This window comes from Nelumbo nucifera, chromosome 1, assembly GCF_055504915.1.
Source record: "Nelumbo nucifera cultivar China Antique chromosome 1, China Antique-T2T, whole genome shotgun sequence".
In the NCBI taxonomy this organism is placed as follows: Eukaryota; Viridiplantae; Streptophyta; class Magnoliopsida; order Proteales; family Nelumbonaceae; genus Nelumbo; species Nelumbo nucifera.
In genome coordinates, this window is record NC_142649.1 from 22,717,771 (window position 1) to 22,738,110 (window position 20,340).

A 20,340-nucleotide genomic window follows, 5' to 3' on the forward strand; every position below is an offset into this window, starting at 1 on the left:
AAAAGGGTTTCGGGTAACTATATTCCTTGAGGAATGTTTAGGTCTCAACTCATTCTAAGCGGTAGAAAGGAACTTGTTTATTAGAATTGCAAATAAGAAGAGATAGAGAACGATCTGTATCAGTTAGGACATATGTGATGCTTTCACCTTTGGCATTTACATTCATTTTCATGTCTAATGTCATGCTTCATGCTTGTGTATGTTCCTTACTAATATCCATAAAAAAGGCCTGAATTGAGAAATAGGTATTGATTATACCCTTGGAAACTAGAATCTTGAACTAAGTGGCTAGATTGTTCAATCAGAAGGCAGGTTGTGACTTATGAGCATACCTATTTTCTCTATGGCTATTTAGCATTCTAGGAATGCCTTGTTTTCTATTATTATACAGTTATCTATTCTTACTATATCAGATTTGTGGTCTTATGGGTGAGTCAATTTTCTCTTGTAGGCTTTGTCAAAGCTTGCCAGTCAACTAAATGAAAAAACATTTGAGCTTGAGGTTTGTTAGTTCTATTTTTGCTTGGCAACTTCTTCTCTACATAAAAATCATATTATGGATATATTGTTCTTACATATCCTTTTTGACATTTTTATGGAATGGATATTGAAGATTAAATCAGCAGATAATAGGATTCTTCAGGAGCAGCTGCAGATGAAGGTAAAAATAATCAGCAGACAGTGCCTCTTAATACTGGCTTACAGGCATCGTATACTGACAATCCTTCCAAATTGTGTATCAGATCTCTGAGAACAGTGAGATGCAAGAAACAATTCTTTTGCTAAGGCAACAACTCAATTCTTTAGCAGATGGAAGTTCTAGCCATCCAAAACAAATTGCAGATAATGAGGCTACCATGCTTAGGAACTGTTCTGATGAACCATTACAAGAAAATGGTGGATTGAAGGACAAGGTTGGCACATATGAAGAATCCTTCCTTGATGGGAGTACACCCACAAGTGTCATGAACTTGAATGGCATATTCTCTGAAGAAGATTCCAGAGGGTGTAAAAGTGATACATCTTTGAATTCTCAAGTTCTTATGCAGGTCAGCTGCTTAAATTGTTTTCTTTATTATATTGGAGTAACAACTAGGAGTGTAGTCGAGCCAACATAGTTGTCAAGGTGTCGCCTAGGCGACTAGATGCCCTTGTCTGGGCACCTCACCCAAACGCCTTGACTTTTAGCAACTAGGCATCCTTCTAGGCGACCAGGCACCTTCCTAGGCAACTAAGTGCCCGCCTAGGCAACAAAAATGATAAGGTGGGCGCTTTTTATGATATCATTTACATTGTTGTATCTTATTAATGTATGTGTTAATACATTTTATCATATGCTATATATCAACATACTTTGTTTTAATGGCGCCTCACCCAAACGCCTTGACTTTTAGCAACTAGGCGCCTGCCTAGGTGACTAAGTGCCCGCCTAGGCAACAAAAACGATAAGGTGGGAGCATTTTATAATATCATTTACATTGTTGTATCTTATTAATGTATGTGTTAATACATTTTATCATATGCTATATATATCAATATACTTTGTTTTAATGTTTTACTATTGAAATTTAAAAGATCAAAGGGTTTTGAGGAGAGAAAAAGAAAGAAAGAGGAAAGAAAGAATAGAATTATAAAGAGGTTATGTTTTTTTTTTCTTTTCTCTCTCTAGTTAAATAAAACAGAAACCCCATCCTTGTTTTTTTCTATTTTACTTTCCATCTTGAATATTTATCGTATAAAGTTAACCTTCTTTAACTACTATTGGTATGAAAGTCTCTATTAAATCCTTATTATGACAGTATTATTTTTGAAAATAATTAAATTAATATATGTAAAAGATGTTTATCTTTTAGATGTGATGATTTGCCACATTTTTAGAGGAAATTTAATGTTCTTAATAAAGAGAATTGCTATTTTTTTCAATTAATATACATGCTGAATGGTACATAAAACTAGGGAACTAGCCAAAATTTATATTTTTATATTATAAAATTTTTATCGCCTAGGTGACTAGGCGCCCTAGTGTCGCCCAACATCGCCTAGGTGCCTTGAAAACTATGCGAGCCGAGTCAAGTTTTGGGTGGCTTGAGCTCGAGCTCAAGCTCGACTCAAAAACTAAGAGCTTGAAATTTGACTTGAGCTTGATTGAGTTTTGAATTTCATATTTGAACTTGACTTGAGTCGATACTCGTGAGCTACTCAAGCTCGACTCAGCTCGAGATAATTATAAATAAGTTTCTATTAAAATTTATAAATAAATTAATATTTAAAATATTATAAATAAAAATATATTATGAAACTTGACTATAAATTTATTTATTTATATTATAAATAAATTAATATTTATTTATATTATAAATAAAATATATGGAAAAATAATATTTTATTAGATTAGGCTCGCAAGCTACTCAAGTTGGGTATTGCAAATCTTGAACTTGGCTTGACTAACTACTCAACTCGAGTCAAACTCGACTCAACTCAATAATCTTTGAGACAAGTTCAAGTATTTAGCGAGCCGAACCTGAGTAGCTCACGAGTTGGCTCGACTTGCTTACACTCCTAGTAGCAACTTATGACTTATGAGTGTTAATTATATTTTCAATAACTTATCAACTCAATTGGACTGATGTATGTGTTCCATCTGATTTAGGCTGCTGAGATTGAGAATCTGAAGCAAGAGAAGGTGAGATTGACAGAAGAAAAGGATGGACTTGAAATTCAAAGCCGTAAGCTTGCTGAGGAAGCATCATATGCCAAGGAGTTGGCTGCAGCTGCAGCTGTTGAACTTAGGAATTTAGCTGAAGAAGTAACTAAACTTTCTTATGAAAATGCCAAGTTAACTGGTGACTTGGCTGCAGCAAAAGAAACCCAGTGCAGATCACATGCTTGCCATAGGCACACCTCATTTGACTGTAAGCAAGATCACATTGGTGTTGCAAGGCCTGATGCATGTCCACGAAAAACAGAGGATGTTGCTTTGGTTGAGAAGTTACAAAAGGAGCTTAGTGCAAGATGTCAGAGAGAAGCTTCTTTGGAGGCTGCATTATCTGAGAGAGATCACATAGAAGAGGAGCTGCATAAAAAACTAAATGAGGCAAAAAAGCGAGAAGAGGAGTTAGAAAATGAGCTTGCAAATATGTGGGTGCTTGTTGCTAAGATGAAGAAGAATAACATCAGTTCTGTGGAAGCCTCGCTTGAGGGGGCACACATACCTGATGTATCACCAAGAATTATAAATGGCTTTCCTTCATCCAATGGTCATACAAGTAAGATGTCTAAAATAGATGACAATTATGCCAGCATGGATGAATTGAGTACATTGGAAGAAGTAAGAGCTTGCTATGAAAAAGAAAGAAGAAGATGCAAGGAACTGGAAAATGTTATTTCCAGATTAAAGGTAGGGATCTTATATTGCAGTCTTCCCCTTCTACGGGTTTAACATTTTATCAAATTTATGTAATCTCTCTCTTTCTCTCTCTAGGACTAGCATATTCTCCATCATTTTGATAAGTATATTCCCCAGTTTATTGCTTACATATCCATTGATTTTTACTTCAGAGTGAGAACCTTGTTGGTCTGGATATCACTGCTCTTGAAGAGCTTCAGAACCTTCATGTAGAGGCAATTACCAAGATATGCCATGCAAAGGTGATTTTTTCTTTTAGGTTTATGATGTGGGTTCTTTTCTTTTCTAGGTCCCTTGTTCTCTTCTTGTTCTTCTTGATAGTTAGTGAATCTCATTACCCGTCTTACAAAAAATCTCTCTTATCCAAATCTACCACCCTTAAACTTAGCATTTATCTTTTGTTACTGCTTACAGTTACAAGCCTATTTGTAACCTGAGTGGTAATTCAAAGTTCAGCTACTCTTTCAGAACTTTTGCTCTTCTTTTAAGTTTTAGGTATTTTCAGGAAATTCAGGCAAGCGTAAATGCTTAAATAGACTATTCTATGCTAAATATTAGTTTAATTGGTATTTTACCCTATAAATGTAGCTCTCTGTAATCTGATTGTAGGATTCCTATATGAGTCTTACTTGTCCTACATGGATAAATCATGTAAAAAGATAGTTCTTTAATTTAATGTAAAACCATTACTTGTATGAATAATTGTTGTAGAAAATAAAGGAGCTGGTGAATGTGATCTTAAAGACCTACCAAACACTTAAAAAGGGAAAAACAAAATAAAAAAAGACAAAAAGCCAGATCAGAAGTGGTTGACAAGAGCAATGCTATTTGTGATAGTGAAAATAAACTTTGCAACTTGAACTTTCTCAATTACATGATCCCCAATCTATGACTAAATACAACTTCTATGTAAAATGACTAAATTAATGGAAAAGCCATACTTATTGAAGTAAAGGAACTGCTATCCATTTTGAAGGAAATGTTATGGTGCTCAGTATCCAACTGGGGAAGCATGGTATTATGGTGATGAACCAACTTCGTTGTCAGACTAAAACTACTAACATATAATGGTACACAGTAATTGAATTGCATACTGGACAGTCGTACATTTTTTCCCTGAGTGAGTGTTACATTATTGATAGCAGCTTTTGGTTGATATTGAATAATTATAACAGAAAGCAAAAAAGAAAATGCAAAAGACACATGGTGTAAAGTGTTAGTCTTCTGAAGTGGCTCCGCCAGCCATGCCTAACAAAAGGCCAAAGACAAGACACCCCCCCCCCCCCCCACCACACACACACAAAAAAAAAAAAAAAGAAAAGAAAAGAAAAGAAAAAGAAACCGAAAGAAAGAAAGAAACGGAGAAAAGGGGAAGAAAGTATAGTAAATAAAAAAAGGTAGTGCTGTTATTACTATTGAGTTGAGGGGCATTCTCCAAATAAAGTTACTACCAAAGAACTCCAGAAATCTTGTTTGCAATCAAGTTAGCAGATCTTGGGATTTAAGAGGATGAGATGATCAACCCAAGGTTCAAAGTATTGAGGGTGTATTGGCCTGTATCAGTACTTATTTTAAGGTTTTATTTATTTATTTTGAAACCGGTTCAGAGGGGTTGGTTTAAGGCTCGACTACCTTCTGAACCAGTGGCTGACCTGATACAACCCCTGGAGGGGTGTATCGGGAAGCCATCGGCACGATATGTATCGGCCGATACGTATCGATACTTTGAACCTTGGAACAACCTTGACACTAGTGGTCTACCCTGACTTATAAAGTACCTTGGCTTCAATGGCCTGTGCCACCCAAGCATTTTTTTTCCTAAGTTCATGCATTGGATTTTGTGATCAACTGATGTTGGTTCAGTTGGTAAGTTACTACCCCTGTTGTGTAGCCCCATGGAGCAGAAAAAAAAAACCCTTGGTTTTTGTGTAGGGTTTGACTATTATACCAGAAAACTTGTAATCAATGAACCTATATCATAATTCATAGAAGTGGTAACTAATCAGGTGGTATTTATCAAAATTTGGGAGGTTTTAATTGGTCAACCTCTTCCAGTATTATGTATTTTCAGCATCATAGAGTTTCCCTTGTGTAGTATAAATAAAACTTGTGTTGCAATCAAAAAAATAAATAAAACTTGTGCTGTAATCTTATTCACTACTGGGGCTGGATTAGATATGAAGTGCTGTAATAGGTTGGACCCCTTTTGTATATCTTTTGCAAAGCACATTGGCATACCCAGTTACCAATACATACACAGAATTACTTGTCAACAAAATGATAGAAATTTCCTTCTACTATGAGTTATTTTTGCTTGATACCTTAGCAGTTACACATGAATGCTAACTATTTATTGCTTATCTTTCAATGTAGTGTTCAAGTCATATTCTATAGCATGTCAAGGTTTCTTCATCATTCGAATACTTCGGAAAATAACATAATATTCTGGTCATTGAGGTACTTTGTTGATCTCATGAACTCTTTTGGCAACTTGGGATAAACTCTGTTGCTCTTTTATAATGTTAAATTTACTGTGAGTTCTTGCAAACATGCATAGCTTAGGGTCAATGTCTACATATATCTATATCTGAACGACTTGGGTGTATGTTCTAAAGGATGGAAGAAGTTTACGTCTTGAAGCCACAACTATTAAACAGTGTGTTTAAAAAGTCTTGCCAATTTTCCTTTCTTATATTTTCTTTTCTCTTCATTTCTTCTTTTTTCCTGTGGGAGAGGGGGCAAGGGTAAAGTGCTTGGATGAAGCAGATTCACTGCATCTTTTGGAATGCTAGAGATTTATTGATCGTGACTTATATTGGAATCAGAGGGTCTGTGGAAATTTGTTAGTATCATTGAGTGGAGGATCTTACTGCATGTTTTACTATATACTGATATTTGTCAAGATGCAAGATGTTTACTCATGCAAAACAAGAAGAGGATTGAGGAAGCTGAGGTCGTTACGGATATGTTGACAGTGTTGGAGAAATATTTACCATTAACCATCTTATTTCCAGTGGATGGGTGTTAGAAAATTGGTGTTCCTTTACTGGATAGGAGGAATTTACTGCTTATGGAAACCACTTTATGACCACCTCTGGCTGGGAATGGATGCTACCAATAAATGTGCATGGGCTTCTCTTATAATTGCTGGTAAAGGGCTTTTGCAATAGGGGTGGAACTCATTGGAACAATCTCCCCTTATCAGCATTCCAGTGCCTTGGGTAGTATCTAATCTACATGGTTTGAAATGAAAGGCAGTAATAGCATAAATATAAAGGTACTTAGCTTGATGGACTTAAGCAATTCCCAAGGCTATAACTCAAATCATTTTTATTCTTCTCTTATAGTGTTTGTGCTTGGTTATTAATACAACAACCATATATGTATTGCCACATAATTATTAGTACAAATATACAATACACTTAACTAAAAAGGAAATAACCAGGTTTTTAATCATTGTGAATAGGTTGTCAATTGGTACTGATGCATAGATATGGGTGACTCTATATGTTTACTGTTCATTATTTTTATGCAAAGAAAGCTTATGAAAAATGCGTTATAACATTTATTTAAAGAAGCTACTATAGCATTCTTTTAAAGTAAATCTCCTACATAAATTTGGCCTTACTATGTGTCATGCCTGAAATTGAGTTTCATGTGTACATAAATTTTGAAATGAGCTGATTCAAATACCACTAGATTAACTTGATTTGGATTTGCTTATGTAAAAAAAAGTTCAGCTTACCTGTTCCATATTAATTTTTAGTTATGGAGTCTGATAAGGCCCAAGCCCAAGTTACTACTGCACTAGCCCTGAACCAGGCTTGAAAGACAAGAAGCCCAGCCCAAGTTACTACTATGCCCCTTCCAGTGCAAGAGGCCCACCTATTAGATACCTGTACACTGCGAGACATGTAAACAAAATTAGTTACTGCTATCATGTAACATGTGATCTCATGTGAAACTATACGAGGGAAGTAATATGCAAAGGTGGGCTTTGCAGCATTAAAAATTCATTTCACTCACTCTCTCTCTCTTTCTCCTTTTGATCAGTAAGAAGAATTTATTAAATAAATGAAATAAGTTTATAACAACAGGTTGGCATATTCCAACAGAGTCTGAAATATGTCCGGCTTCGGTCAGGGCAAAGCCCATTCCAACAGCCTTGCATTGGGAATATCTCCGTACTTATGTGATTTATTTCATGGAAGATATTCCCAATGCAAGGTTGCAAGGGGCTGCTCGAATGGTGCAAGCACCGACTTTCCCTGACAGAAGCCGAACTCCTGAAATACATGAGATTCACACTAAAGCCCAAAACAATTGATGTCTATTAAGCCATTGTTTTGCTAGTGAATTCGCTATCCCATTTGATGTTCTTCTAACCCAATTATAAGAGGTGTTTAACTCCCTTGAGAGACATTCTATTTCACTGAAAACATGCCTGTATATCCAAGTGGCTTGGCAAATGCCTTCTGCCCAAGTGATGATTGGTTTTGAGTCTCCATCCAGTAGGGATGGTCACGGTTTGGTTAACTGAACTGTGAGCATATACTATTTGCAAACCAAACTGATCCTATTGGTTTTTAAGATTTTAAACTGAAAACAAGCTGAATCAGTCAGTTAACCAGCTGACTGGCTAACTGGTTGATTGGTTTGGTTTTTTCAATTAACAAATTAAAAAACTACTGAATCAATTCCAACAGCTGAAAACCTAGAAGATGAAGAGGAAATCTCAATGTTTCAATCTACATACCTGATTAGCTAAAGATCAAAGTGCGCATCTCATATTTGTCAAAAGACTTGAAACCATCTCTTAGGCGAGACTTTGTAGCTCCAGATTTGTGCAGACCAATGCTAGTCAAGACTTAATAGAAAATACTTCAGAGATCAAAGAGGAGAAGGTTTACCTGAGCAGTAGAAGAGTCTTCATAGATTTGGGCTGGCAACCTGGGTGTAAAATGGAAGCTTTCTTCACAGTGATTTCTACAATGGAGATTGAAGAAGGAGATTGAGAGATAGCAGGAAGTTCTATCCATCATCTTCCATCTCCAAGTATGCTCTGCTAATCTTAGGTCTCGAGTACATAGCCACCACCCTTCCTGAGTAGAATTCAGCTTTCAGAGAGTATCCCACTCCAATAGGTCTTGAGTACATAGCCACCACCTTCCTGAGGAATCTCTGAACAAACCCCCTACCATCCAATCCAAATTTAGCTTTAATTATTGCTTAGTGGAGATTCCCATTCCATAACCATCTTTTTTCCTTAGAAGATTGTGCCACTTCAGCCCATGTTCTTATTATATCATTCACTGAGAAATCTTGAAAAATTTCCATTGTTTTCATCCAATATGCCACTTTGATCTTTACAGTGTCTATTAATTCCTACTTGGATCTACTTTTTTCATTGAAGATTCCCTCTTTTTCTTCTTCTTCTTCAAACCTCACCAGAGTCTGGTGGCATAGGAATCATGCAACCATACTTTGTTGTTTCTTGAGCTGCAACAGGTTATATGTTGGAAGGATGGAGAAACTAGTCTTTGCTTGCTTAGTGTCATCATTTGTAACGACTCGTAAGGACTAAGCCTATGGGAAAACTTTTTGCTACTCCATGACCAACTTAATTTGGAGTGTATTTTTCATGAACTTTGTCTGCTAGGAACATGGTTATATGATACAAATGTTGTCTACCATCTTTTTCTTCTACCTTTCCTTTCCTACCCTACTTTTAATCTCTCTCTATCTCTCCATCTCCTCTCTTTAGTCATTCTATTTTGATCTCTTGACATATTTGTTAAGAATTCAGTCTTCTGATGCCCTATCTCAACTCATAATTCCCTATCCTAAATGTTAAGCAACATGACCATACTTATTATTCTGACCTTAGATCTTAATTCTCCTGCTTATACCCAATATGTAAGCCCTTTTGAGTTCTCATGATCTTACTATGGGCCTTTTCATTTACAGTTCCATAGCTTTCTCAAACCATCCCCCTAGAGGTGTAAATCGGGATGTGCCGCCCACGGCTTGGCACGATTTTGAACTGGCTTGGCCCGACCTGATGGTCCACGGGTCGTGCTGCGGCTCGACACGATTTGTATGGGCCGATGGGCCATGTCAGGTTTGGGGTTTCAGGTCAGCAGGGCGGGCTGGCACGGCCCGCATTGTCGTGTCGTGTCACCCGTGGCCCGCGGGCCGGCCCGACCTGGCTTTGCACGGCCCATATATATTTATATATATATAATATGCAATATTTATATATTTTATAAATTAAAATTATATAATAATATATAGTATATAATATATTAATAAAATAAACATTTTTTTCAATTTTATTATACTATTTTATTTAATTATTGTATATATAAGCAATTGTATACATCAAAATTCATGTAAAATTAAATTTTTAAGTTTTTTTTTCAAATTTTTAAGTAAATAACTTTGGCCTGGTCCACGGCTCGGCCTGGCCCAAGACTTGGCCCACGGACCAGCCTGGCCCAGCACAGGCTCACGTGGGCTCGGGCCGTGGGCCGTGCCGGGCCGATCCCCCAAAATATACCAAGGGAGGAAGGCGCGGCCCGGCCCACACTTTGCGTGGGCCACACGTGGGCGGCCCAGCACGACCTGTTTTTACATCTCTACATCTCCCCAACCCAACCTTTTCTCTATTTTGACAGCCATATGTTCCCGTCAATACCTTGAACTCAGAATCAACTTCCCCATTATTCTGTCAGGAGTTCATTGTATCACCCATATCTTATTAATATGATGATTTCTTATCAGAGCAAAGCAGCAATTGTGTTTATTTTCTTCTTTTTTTTTACTTGTTTTTACTTTCCTCTGAACATTCGTATTCTGGTTTGAGGAAGAGTTAATTAGTTTCAGATGGTTTAATATTAATGATGAAATACCTAGTATCTTTTCCCACTCGTATCAGCAGAAAATGTTAAATTGATGAAAATGAATTGTTAAATTTTCTTCTTTGGACCTATTCATTGAATCCATTGGTATTTGTCTCAGATCAGATTCTTGATTGAATTCCATTTTTAATTAGAAGTTAAAAGGAAAGAGAAATTATGTGATTTTGCACTTGCTTCACCTATTGCCATCTATGCATTGTGTGCAACTGTGCACATGTGGTTCACCCTTAATGGCTGTTTACAGGCGCTTCTGTTTTTCAGTTTGATGAATGTTAATGTTACTCCAGGTTATGGAAATTTCATGATCCTCGAGATGCCTCTGTACATTCATGCACATAGTAATTAATTTGTTTGGGCGGTCAATTTCCATCAGACTTTTGGAGGGAGATGTAGATGATTTTCATCCTATATCATATATCCAATTTGAAGCAACAGTCAACGCTTGGTAAGACAACATCTTATTTGTAACAAACAATTTCTGTAATCGAAGGTTGTACTAGTTGACAAACTTTTATCTTCTCTTGTAGAGAGACGGAAAAGAAGGAAAAACAAGGTGTTCCCATACATGTATGTATTTTAAGTATAAGGAGAAAGTCCTAGTCTATCTTCTGTTCATTTTGTAATATGTACATGTTGGTACTCTGCATCTATTTTGTCCTCTCGTAAGGCTTAAGTTGCTCAACAGTGTTTAAGATACCAATATGGTGCTGTGAGGCTAAGAATGCCATTCCCCTTTATGGCTCTATCCAAAAGGTAGCAGCTATTTGGTGGGCATTCCCTCACTGAGCCATGGCCCTTCTTGCAAGCAACATTAAGCATGTTCTCTAAAGCCATGTTCACTACGATCAGTGGATTAAGATCGAGAAGGTTGGAGATCCCATGTCCTTGCTCCCTTTGTCAATTGCCCCACACAAGTCGCAACATTCCAACCATGTCATTTTGATGAATGAATTCCAGTGGTGAGGGGCATTTTTCTGTCTCACCGAAATATATGTGGGTAAAGAACCCACTAAAGCTGTACTTGTGAGTTTTGACCTTATCTTGCTATGGCACGCAAAGGTGAGCTGGACCAGATGAGTGCATGCAAAGTTAACCCCACAAAAGCCCTGGTTTGGTTCTCTTGCCAATGGATACCGACTACACACTGTCCAGTAAGTGATTTTGACAGTGTTTTAAAAATTGACCTGGAGGCCGAACCGTTTTTGTCTATGGGTTGTGGGTTATAAGTTTGACCAGCCGGGTTGGATAGGTCAGATTATGTCTTGTCAGCCACGTATGTGTGTTGGTGTGGATATGTATAAACATGTATTTTATCAATAAATAATGTATAATTATGTTTTACATGTAATATATAAAATATTTTATGTTTTTTTAATTCAATTTTAAATTTTTTATTTGTAAAAAAATATTAAAAATTGCAAGTTGAGGCCAAAAACGGATTATTTTTTGAAAAAAATAACGGGGCAAGGCACCATAGGTACCTTGCGATTAGGGGTGTCCACGGTTCGGTTACTTGAACCATGGACTATTTTTGCATACCGAACTAGTATTGTCGGATTTTCCATTTCTTCAAACTGAAACCGAACCGGTACCATTAATTAACCGGTCCATCGATTTTGGTTTTTGACTAGTTTGATTCTTCAGTTTTTCGGTTTTTATATTTATAATACATATTATATAAATATATGTATAATATTATATTATAAATAATAAATGATATATAATATATTATAAATATTATAAAAATATATAATATATATAATATATTTACAAATAGATTATTATAAATATAGTATGTGTATATATTTATATATAATGAATATATTTTTATATAAACCAAACCAGTACCACCGTTTAACAGGTCTGTCAGTTTCGATTTTTGATCAATTTGGTTCTTTGGTTTTTTATATTTATAATATATATTATATAAATATATGTATAATATATTATAAAATATATAATATATATGGTATATTTATAAATAGATTATTATAAATATAATATATGTATATATTTGTATATATATAATGAATATATATTTATATATAATATATAGAAAACGTGTGACATATTAAAAATATATATAAAATATACATATAAATATATATCGATCGGTTTGGTTAACTGCATTTTCTGATTCGATTTTTTTGGTTCGGTTCGGTTTTTCTTTTTTTTTCGATTTTTCATGGACACCCCTACTTGGGATGCATAAATCTCGAAAAGTTACCCAAAATAAACAAAACACCTCAATCGAACATCGGAGTCCAAAGTTATGGTTTCCTAATGATTGCATACATAGTACCTGCGACTTGGTTTCCGGGTCGAACGGGTCAATGGTTCAATTGTTTGGGTTAGATGGTTTTTTGATCAAGTTAGTGGTTTTTTGACCTTTAGGTTTTACTCAAATTGGATTCGGAAACTCGACTGGATGACAGTTTGAACGGTTTAATTGATCGAGTCAACGATGGGTTGAAAACATTGATTTTAAAACTTTAAAAAGAAAACCTACAAAGGATATGAAGGGTGCTAAAATGATCTCTCTACCACTTAATTGGGTTATGCTTTAGATACACATGGATATGCCAAGAAAAACATCAATAACACTTAGGGATCATTTGGTTTGTGGACACGATTGGAATCGGAATTGGAATTAAAATCCCCTAGAATTGGAATCACCTATTCCTAATGCATGTTTGGTTCATTTAGGAATTGGAATCGGATTTTGATTGTTGTTTTTTAGTTCATTGGGGGTTGGAGTTGGAATCAACTAAAACTTTTCAATTTTGTATTAGTCTATTTATTATTTTATTAGTATTTAATAATTAATATCTTATCATTAATTTATGTTATTATTTTATTATTATTTTCTTATTAGTTTATTAATTTTTATTATTTTAAAATTAATTTATTATTATTAAACAATTAATATGTTAGTATTTTTTATTATTATTTAATAATTGATATCTTAGGAATTAGGATTTATCATTAATCTATGAATACTTTATTAATATATCATTATATTATTATTACTTTAATAATATTTTTATTATTATATTTTGTTAATAATTTATTATTATTTAATAAATAATATATTTGCTTTTCATTATTAATTTATTAATGTTTTATTATAGTATTAATGTTTTATGAATATTTTATTGATATTTTAATTATTAATATAATCTTATTTTATTATTAGTATTATTATCTTACTACTATTTTCATAATATTTTATTATTTAATTATTAATGTTTTATTATTATTATTATCATTATTATTATTATTATTATTATTATTATTATTTTATCATTACTTTAATTATATTGTATTAATATTTTATTACAGTACTATGGTTTTATTACTGTTTTACTAATACTTTGTTAATAGTTCATTAATATTTTTTATTATTTTATGAATAATATATTATTATTTATTATTACCATCTTATTATTAATTTAATAATATTTTATTATTTTATTAATAATAGGATTTGGGGGCTTTTTATCATGAGTTATTTACTTCTTGATGGACTTTGGAATGGGATCTCATCCCCTAGGGAATATAGAATGACCATTCCTCCATATGGGAGAATCCCATTCCTGCCAAACAAACAATAAGAATTAGAATGAACCATTCTGATTTTGATTCCAGGTACCTTTTCTTGGAAACCAAATAGACCCTTCATTTTAAGTCCTAAATGATTAGAGATAAAGGTATATATGTATTAGAAACACGAATGTGAACCAAATGAGAGGAGAGAGAGAACAAAAGTTAATGATAAACTTGATGAGGGGAATCTAATTGAGTCAATGAGAGAGGAGAAGACAATGAGATGAGAGAGAATAAGGATTAATGATAGAAATAGGGTAAATTTTTGAAATCTCCCCTGATGTTTGGTAATTGCAATCACCTCTTCTTAACTATTTAATTAGGGGTGCAAAGACCCAATTACCCTCGTGACTCGTGAGTGGACTAGGCTGAACGTTTTGGGTTCAAAGACCCAATTACCCAAACGCCCCAACCCACAAAAACAAAAAAGAAACGATCTAAAAAAATTGTAAGATGATCTGTAGGGAATATAAGAATAAACAACTTACCAATCGAGAGCTGGATCGTTGGTGTATTAGCTGGTTTGTTCTAGCATTGATGCACAATCGAATCCCACAACCAGCACTTTGGGGAAGAAGGAGGTCAAGGGAAGTCATTTATGGTGCATGGCACCGAATACCAAAAAAAAGGAAAATTCCCGATTAGTACCATGTACTTTGGGCCTAGTGCCACTTTGATTCCCTGAACTTTAAAATGAGATAATTTAGTACTCAATCTTTCAAAACATGACAATCCAGTACTTGATGTTAATTAGCTGTTAACCAACCATTAAGTGGCATTTGAAAAAGACACAAATGCCCTTCGAGTGTCATCTAATTTTCAAGAAAGTTGGGGTCACCAGAATGTCCACTCAAACGTGACCCCAACTTTCTTGAATGGAAAAGGCAAAGACTTGGGACTATTAATTTTTTGTCAACATTTAGATGGTTGATAAAGAAAATTAAACAACACTTGAGGGGCATTTGTGTCTTTTTTAAATACCACTTAATGGCTGATTAACAGCAGGTATTGGATTGTCACGTTTCAAAAGTTTGAGTACTGAATTGTTGCATTTTAAAGTTTGGGAACTAAAGTGACATTAGGCCCAAAGTACAGGGTACTAATGGGGAATTTTACCCAAAAAAGAAAAAAAAGAACACAACTTTTAAACTCATTTTGCCTTTAATTTGGCTCCTAATGAGGAATAAACTCCATGAGGGATTTCTCATTGATTGCTGTACTATTTTTCTTTGGTGTCATTATATTAAACATATTTGAAATCTCATCCAAGACAATGTAGTGTATATAATTTTATCGTTTGAAACTAACAACTTCAAATGAATTCAATTTGTTAAAAGTTATCTTCATGCATTACTCATGGAGAGAGAGAGAGAGAGAGGCATTTACAGGGAGGGAGATGTAGATGCTTCCCCCTCTCATGTCTAACTTGCAACAATTTCAAAGAACTGAAATGCATATTTCTTTTGTAAACTGTATGAAACATTGAAACATCTACATTAATTTGTTAATGGTTATGTATACATATACTGGAACTTCCCTTCGCACCCCCCGAGGGCCCAGTGCCTTGTGTATTTGTAACATAAAAAGAGAATACAACTACAAGTTTGATATTTTATTTTATACATTGTAGCTTTTCTGCTATTCAACTTCATCTCTGAAAAGCATAAGTTGCAGGATATTGATCTGATAAGATACCGAAGTTGATCCCATAAGGCCGAGAAAAGCCTTCACTGTCATGGTCCTTGCTGTTAAATAAACAGAGAAAAGAGTGGCCTAGTCAGAATGCCCCTTGGACAGTCATAAATAAGGAAGAAAATCAGAAGAGGTCTGTTCCAGACTTGGGAATTCTGTTGCAATCTGTAGGCATCCACCCTAACTGCTGTTTCTCATTGTCATAAATCAGCATTTTGTCACGCAAAAACGTATCTGTGAAGAGCAACAGAAGAAAGAGAATGGTTATCATCTGTGGGGAAAACATCACTCATCAGTATTGCATTTTGGTTCTTAAAGAATTACCTCCAATAAGATTGCTATCTCGGAGTCCTACTTCAGCACCATTCAAAATTCCCAAGCAGGCATTTCCATACGGCTGGAAAGAAAGAAATGGGATGAGATTATGTGGTCTTCATTTTCAGGTGCCCTTTTCTCCACTTGTTCAAGAAGCCAAGAAAAGGAGAGGAAAAATAAACGGATTAAAGAAGTTCTTACACTGATGATCAAATAAGATTCCGGTTGTATTTCCATTAGAGCATTCTTGCCATTTGAAAATCTTAGTACCAAGGGCTTGAAGTATTTCTTAATATCACTTATAGATTTGAATGGTTTTGGACCTTTCCAACATACTGGGAGTGTTTCATCAGGCACTTCTTTCAATGGTTTTCGAGCTAAATCCCCCTTCATCTGAAAATACCATGGCATCAATGACATTTTGTACAATATGGATCAAACAGAAAATGATAGAAGGGTTGAGAACTTCTCTCTAATTTGTTTAACTCACTGAAGAAATCAAGGCATGGTAAGCCCTGTTATTTAAGTAAGTGTAGGAGCTCCCACTGTCAAAAACTGTCTTCAGACCCTCAACACCAGTAGAGTGCCCTCCAAGTAATAGTTCAGCAGGCCCAGGAGAGTAGTGTTTGCTGGATAAGTGGTAAATAGATAAATAATCCACAATAAGAAGCATTGAAGTGTTAAGGGTTCAGAAGTGCTTACCTCGAGTAATCTTTTGACATTGGTGTCCAAACTACCCCTGATGATGGGACCAGATCATCACCAAAGAATAGAAATCCACCACCCCGTCCACTGAAACAATGACCAAAAACATTTCTTGATAGACCTTGATCTTGGAACTGAGATATGAAGCTAGATTTGCCAGTTCCAAGTCCTAGCACTCCATCCGTAGGAGAAACTGATTCAGAAGAGAACTCTTGATCATATCCACATCTATAAACAAAAGATCCACAAGAACCAATTTTGTGAACATTCAAAATAGAACAAGGATAACAAATTACAACTCAAATCAAGGAATTCTTTGATGTATCATACCCAAAAACCAAATGGGGTTTAATAAGAGATCCATTGGTGAGGCGGAGTGGGAACTCATCCTTCAAAAGGACACCAAGGGATGAACCACTATCAGCATACTCAATATCGTAGTCGCATTGATCAGTTGGTCTATCACATCTGTAATTCCCAGGGTGGTGGAGGGAGGCACAGATGGGATCCTGACAAAAAACTAGGTTGTTCTTGGGCCGGTACAGAGGATGAGGTACCTGCTAAAAGGAATATTAGAACTTAAAGGTAGAAGTTATTCCAATTCATGGTTGTATTTAATCTGTATGTACTTACCTTTGAGCACCTGACACAAGGGGCATCACATTGGAGCCATGTGAGATCACTGCCTGTATCAATATCAAGGAAGTAAGGCTTGGGCGGTTGGCCAATGAAAAGGGTAACATAGTACAACCTGCAAGGTAGAATAACAGACTAGTTATTGAAATAGATAAATCAAAAATCTGTGGCCTGCACTCTGCACAATGATGAGCTATAAAACAAACTTCATTAAGTTTTGATTGTATAGAGACCACAAAGGAGATTAAACTGCAGAGTGAGGAGCTTGACGGATTAAACCACAAATTGAACTCCAATGCAGGGGCAGATAAGAAACTATGTCATCAAATCCTTTTTGAAGCAAATGCAAAGGAAGCTGGTCAAGTTTAGGGAATTAATAAACAAACAATAAGAGAATGGATCATTCATATATTTAAAAAAATGTTTTCTTTTATTTAACCAAGCAGTGAAGGCATTCTTAATAAACTGAGAAGGAATCGAATTTAAGGCAAATGAAGTTTTTTTTTTTTCTTTTAACAAACTTTTGGAAATTGAAGAAATTGAGAAGATATCAAATTTAATGACTGAAAGAGGCAAATTTAATAGAAAATGGGTCCCCAAGTTTCAGAGAGGTGGAATTTGTACTGAAATTCTTAAATTAAATAGAGAGAGAGAGAGAGAGAGAGAGAGAGAGAGAGAGAGAGAGAGAGAGAGAGAAATCAAGTTTTAAGAGAAATGGGTAGAGTACTGTTTACTGAAGCTTCTAATACTATGAGATAGGAATAGTACACAGATAATAAAATGGGTACTGAAATTTCTAGAAGAAACAAAGAAAGGAACTAAAATGAGTTTCCAAAATTACAGAAGCCTAGTGCAGTTGAAGGATCAAACAGCAAAACAAACACGACAAATTTAGGGAAGAAATAACTGACCACCTGCAACACAAGGATCAAAGTTATTTAAGATAGCAAAACCAATTAATAATATATAAGCCCATCAACAATTCCGTCTATCTTTTCAACACGTACCCATCAGGATAAACATTCCCACGAACTGGAAACACAACGGAGGAGAGACGATTCTGGGTTCCATGCTTGGTGCTGGATGACGCTGCATCTGATCTTGTTTGCTTTCTCCAGTTGAACGGATTGAATGCTGCAGAGCAATCTTGAAACGTTGCAGAAAAAACCAACAAACCCAGCACCAAGAACAAAACTGTCCTCCCTCTCGTCTCCATCTTGCTCTAAAGTCTAAACCTCTTCCTTGTCGCCAAAATTAAAGATGGGTTGCAGTAAGATCACTCTGCTCCTTCATGCAACACAACAAGAAACAAGTCAGAATCTGTTTATCTACTGATAAATTCTAAAAAAAAATGGCGAGAGAATACATGGGATGGGAAACAGAAGACGCGTTTGATTCGGAAGCTTCGTCTGCGCGCGACTGCGAGAGCAGAGAGCTACTCGCTTCGCACGCGGTATTGTTTTCCGTTGTAGATCATTTGGTCTACGTGGGTTTTGTCGTCAACAACTATATATAAGAAGAGAAGGGAAAAGGTGTAAAAGAGTTGATGTGTGTGACCCACTTTGTAATTTCATTAGGATGGTTTTGGTTTAGATTCTTCGTTCTCTGCGGTGGAGAGAGAGAGAGATGGGTTCTTACTTGCTGACCAAGAATTTGAAGGGGATTTGCTTTCTTTCAATCCCTTGTTCTTGTCTTTTTCAGTGGGTTTTCAGATTTCAATTGTTCTAAAAAAGCTTTTTAACAACCCTAAGTCATGCATTTGCACAGTTGTTATTACTTGGGGAATCATTCCTTGCTTCCTCTAAGATGGGCATGCTGGTGAATCAGCACTAATTTGCATCAGAGGGAAAAGATGGGGTTCTTGTGTATCCGGGTCCGGGTCATTGGATGTCCTTGACCCGACCCATTAATTGGCCGGACCAGTAGTAGGCCACTGACTTTCATTGGCAAGTTTTAGGGATAAACACATCAAATGGGTTGATTACATAATAGTAATACTCAATGGATTGCAAGGTGATAGCCCACAACATGATTTTTTTTCCACAATATCCAAAGGCTTACATGCTTATTGGTCTAGAGACTCTAGACAGTCTGTGGTTATTAGTCAAGAAGGTAGCCCCACATAGGACTTGGGGCACTTGAGAGGTTAGGCCAATGAATGGGTCAAACCCTAAAAGTGGGTTTCTTCTATGCATTGAATATGATAAAAGTGGTTTTGGTATAGGAGACTAAGAAGGTTCATTTCATTCCACATGGTTGGAGGGAAAGCTCCCGTGCCTTTCTTGTTTGTCAATGTGTAGATCAGCATTATTTTATTGGGACAAATTCCTACTTTGTTCTCTTGCATTCCAGGTTAAATATATATATTAGTGAGGGAAAAGTGCCTGGTTGTGATGGGCCGGGTCACATTAAGCCCGGATCCTGCTTACTTAGCCCATTTTTGGTTTTGGGTTGGTCTAAATAAAGAAAGGATACCTGACCTGCCCCGTCCCATGTATAGTACACATTGGCTAAGCCTATCTATACTAATAAAAGTGCAAATGAGGAAGTATTGACTTCTAGAATTTTTCTTTACTAAAATACTCTTCCTCTTGAATTTAGTTCATCTTCATTGAAAAAGCAGAAAATATAAGTAAAATAATGCCATTAAGTACATTCAATTACCTCTCATTAAGTCTTATATTTAAGTCATTAAATAAATAACATTCTCTCTCATTGAATCTAACATTTATACTTTTGTTTATCATCATTAAATTCCACTAATAAATCCAAACACAATAATTATTAATAGAATGAAATTTTATGTTTTTAAAATAAACATAGAAATGAAATCATATTTTTCATCTAGGTGGTCGGTAAGTAGTTCAATCATTTGGGTCAAATGGATAATTTCATGATGTCATAAATAAATAATACAAATTTAGAAATATAAAAAATACTTTTGTTTATCATCATCAAATTCCACTAATAAATACATGCACAATAATTATTAATAGAATGAAATTTTATATTTTCAAAATAAACCTAAAAATGAATTCATATTTTCCATATAGGTGGTGG

General features: G+C 35.3%; 2 protein-coding genes across 6 annotated transcripts in view; one reads left to right on the forward strand and one right to left on the reverse strand.

Annotated features, from left to right (window-relative positions):
• The window catches only part of LOC104605789 (P-loop containing nucleoside triphosphate hydrolases superfamily protein), a 49,277-nt gene extending 38,336 nt beyond the window's left edge, over positions 1 to 10,941 (forward strand). For both annotated transcript variants that reach the window (XM_010270681.3, XM_088896031.1), the window contains exons 20-26: positions 452 to 502; positions 614 to 661; positions 744 to 1,049; positions 2,651 to 3,397; positions 3,559 to 3,648; positions 5,780 to 5,863; positions 10,614 to 10,941. In XM_010270681.3, the coding sequence (XP_010268983.1) occupies positions 452 to 502; positions 614 to 661; positions 744 to 1,049; positions 2,651 to 3,397; positions 3,559 to 3,648; positions 5,780 to 5,800 (1,263 nt within the window). In that variant the 3' untranslated portion in view covers positions 5,801 to 5,863; positions 10,614 to 10,941. The remainder of the gene's footprint in view (positions 1 to 451; positions 503 to 613; positions 662 to 743; positions 1,050 to 2,650; positions 3,398 to 3,558; positions 3,649 to 5,779; positions 5,864 to 10,613) is intronic.
• A 4,448-nt stretch (positions 10,942 to 15,389) lies between these two features.
• On the reverse strand, positions 15,390 to 18,787 carry LOC104605788 (aspartic proteinase Asp1-like). Of its 4 annotated transcripts, none has more exons than XM_010270679.3 (10): positions 18,647 to 18,787; positions 18,288 to 18,561; positions 17,278 to 17,395; positions 16,975 to 17,201; positions 16,642 to 16,872; positions 16,430 to 16,568; positions 16,141 to 16,332; positions 15,949 to 16,021; positions 15,771 to 15,858; positions 15,390 to 15,677 (listed from the first exon to the last, which is right to left on the reverse strand). In XM_010270679.3, the coding sequence occupies exons 2-10, from the start codon at positions 18,494 to 18,496 to the stop codon at positions 15,581 to 15,583; spliced, it is 1,374 nt and encodes a 457-aa protein (XP_010268981.1). In that variant the 5' UTR covers positions 18,497 to 18,561; positions 18,647 to 18,787; the 3' UTR covers positions 15,390 to 15,580. The 4 variants fall into 4 exon arrangements, with proteins under 4 accessions (XP_010268981.1, XP_088752733.1, XP_010268980.1 ...); XM_088896607.1 differs by having other exon boundaries at positions 16,975 to 17,204; XM_010270678.3 differs by having other exon boundaries at positions 18,288 to 18,567; positions 18,647 to 18,784.
• Between the last annotated feature and the right edge of the window lie 1,553 nt (positions 18,788 to 20,340).

Excerpts from the sequence above, each read along its gene's own strand:
- LOC104605788 (XM_088896607.1), bottom strand. The coding sequence starts at position 18,496 with ATGGAGACGAGAGGGAGGACAGTTTTGTTCTTGGTGCTGGGTTTGTTG. Across the intron at positions 16,569-16,641 it reads ATGTCAAAAGATTACTCGAG|CAAACACTACTCTCCTGGGC; the intron begins GTAAGCACTTCT and ends CCACTTATCCAG. Across the intron at positions 15,678-15,770 it reads GATTGCAACAGAATTCCCAA|CAAGGACCATGACAGTGAAG; the intron begins GTCTGGAACAGA and ends TTTATTTAACAG.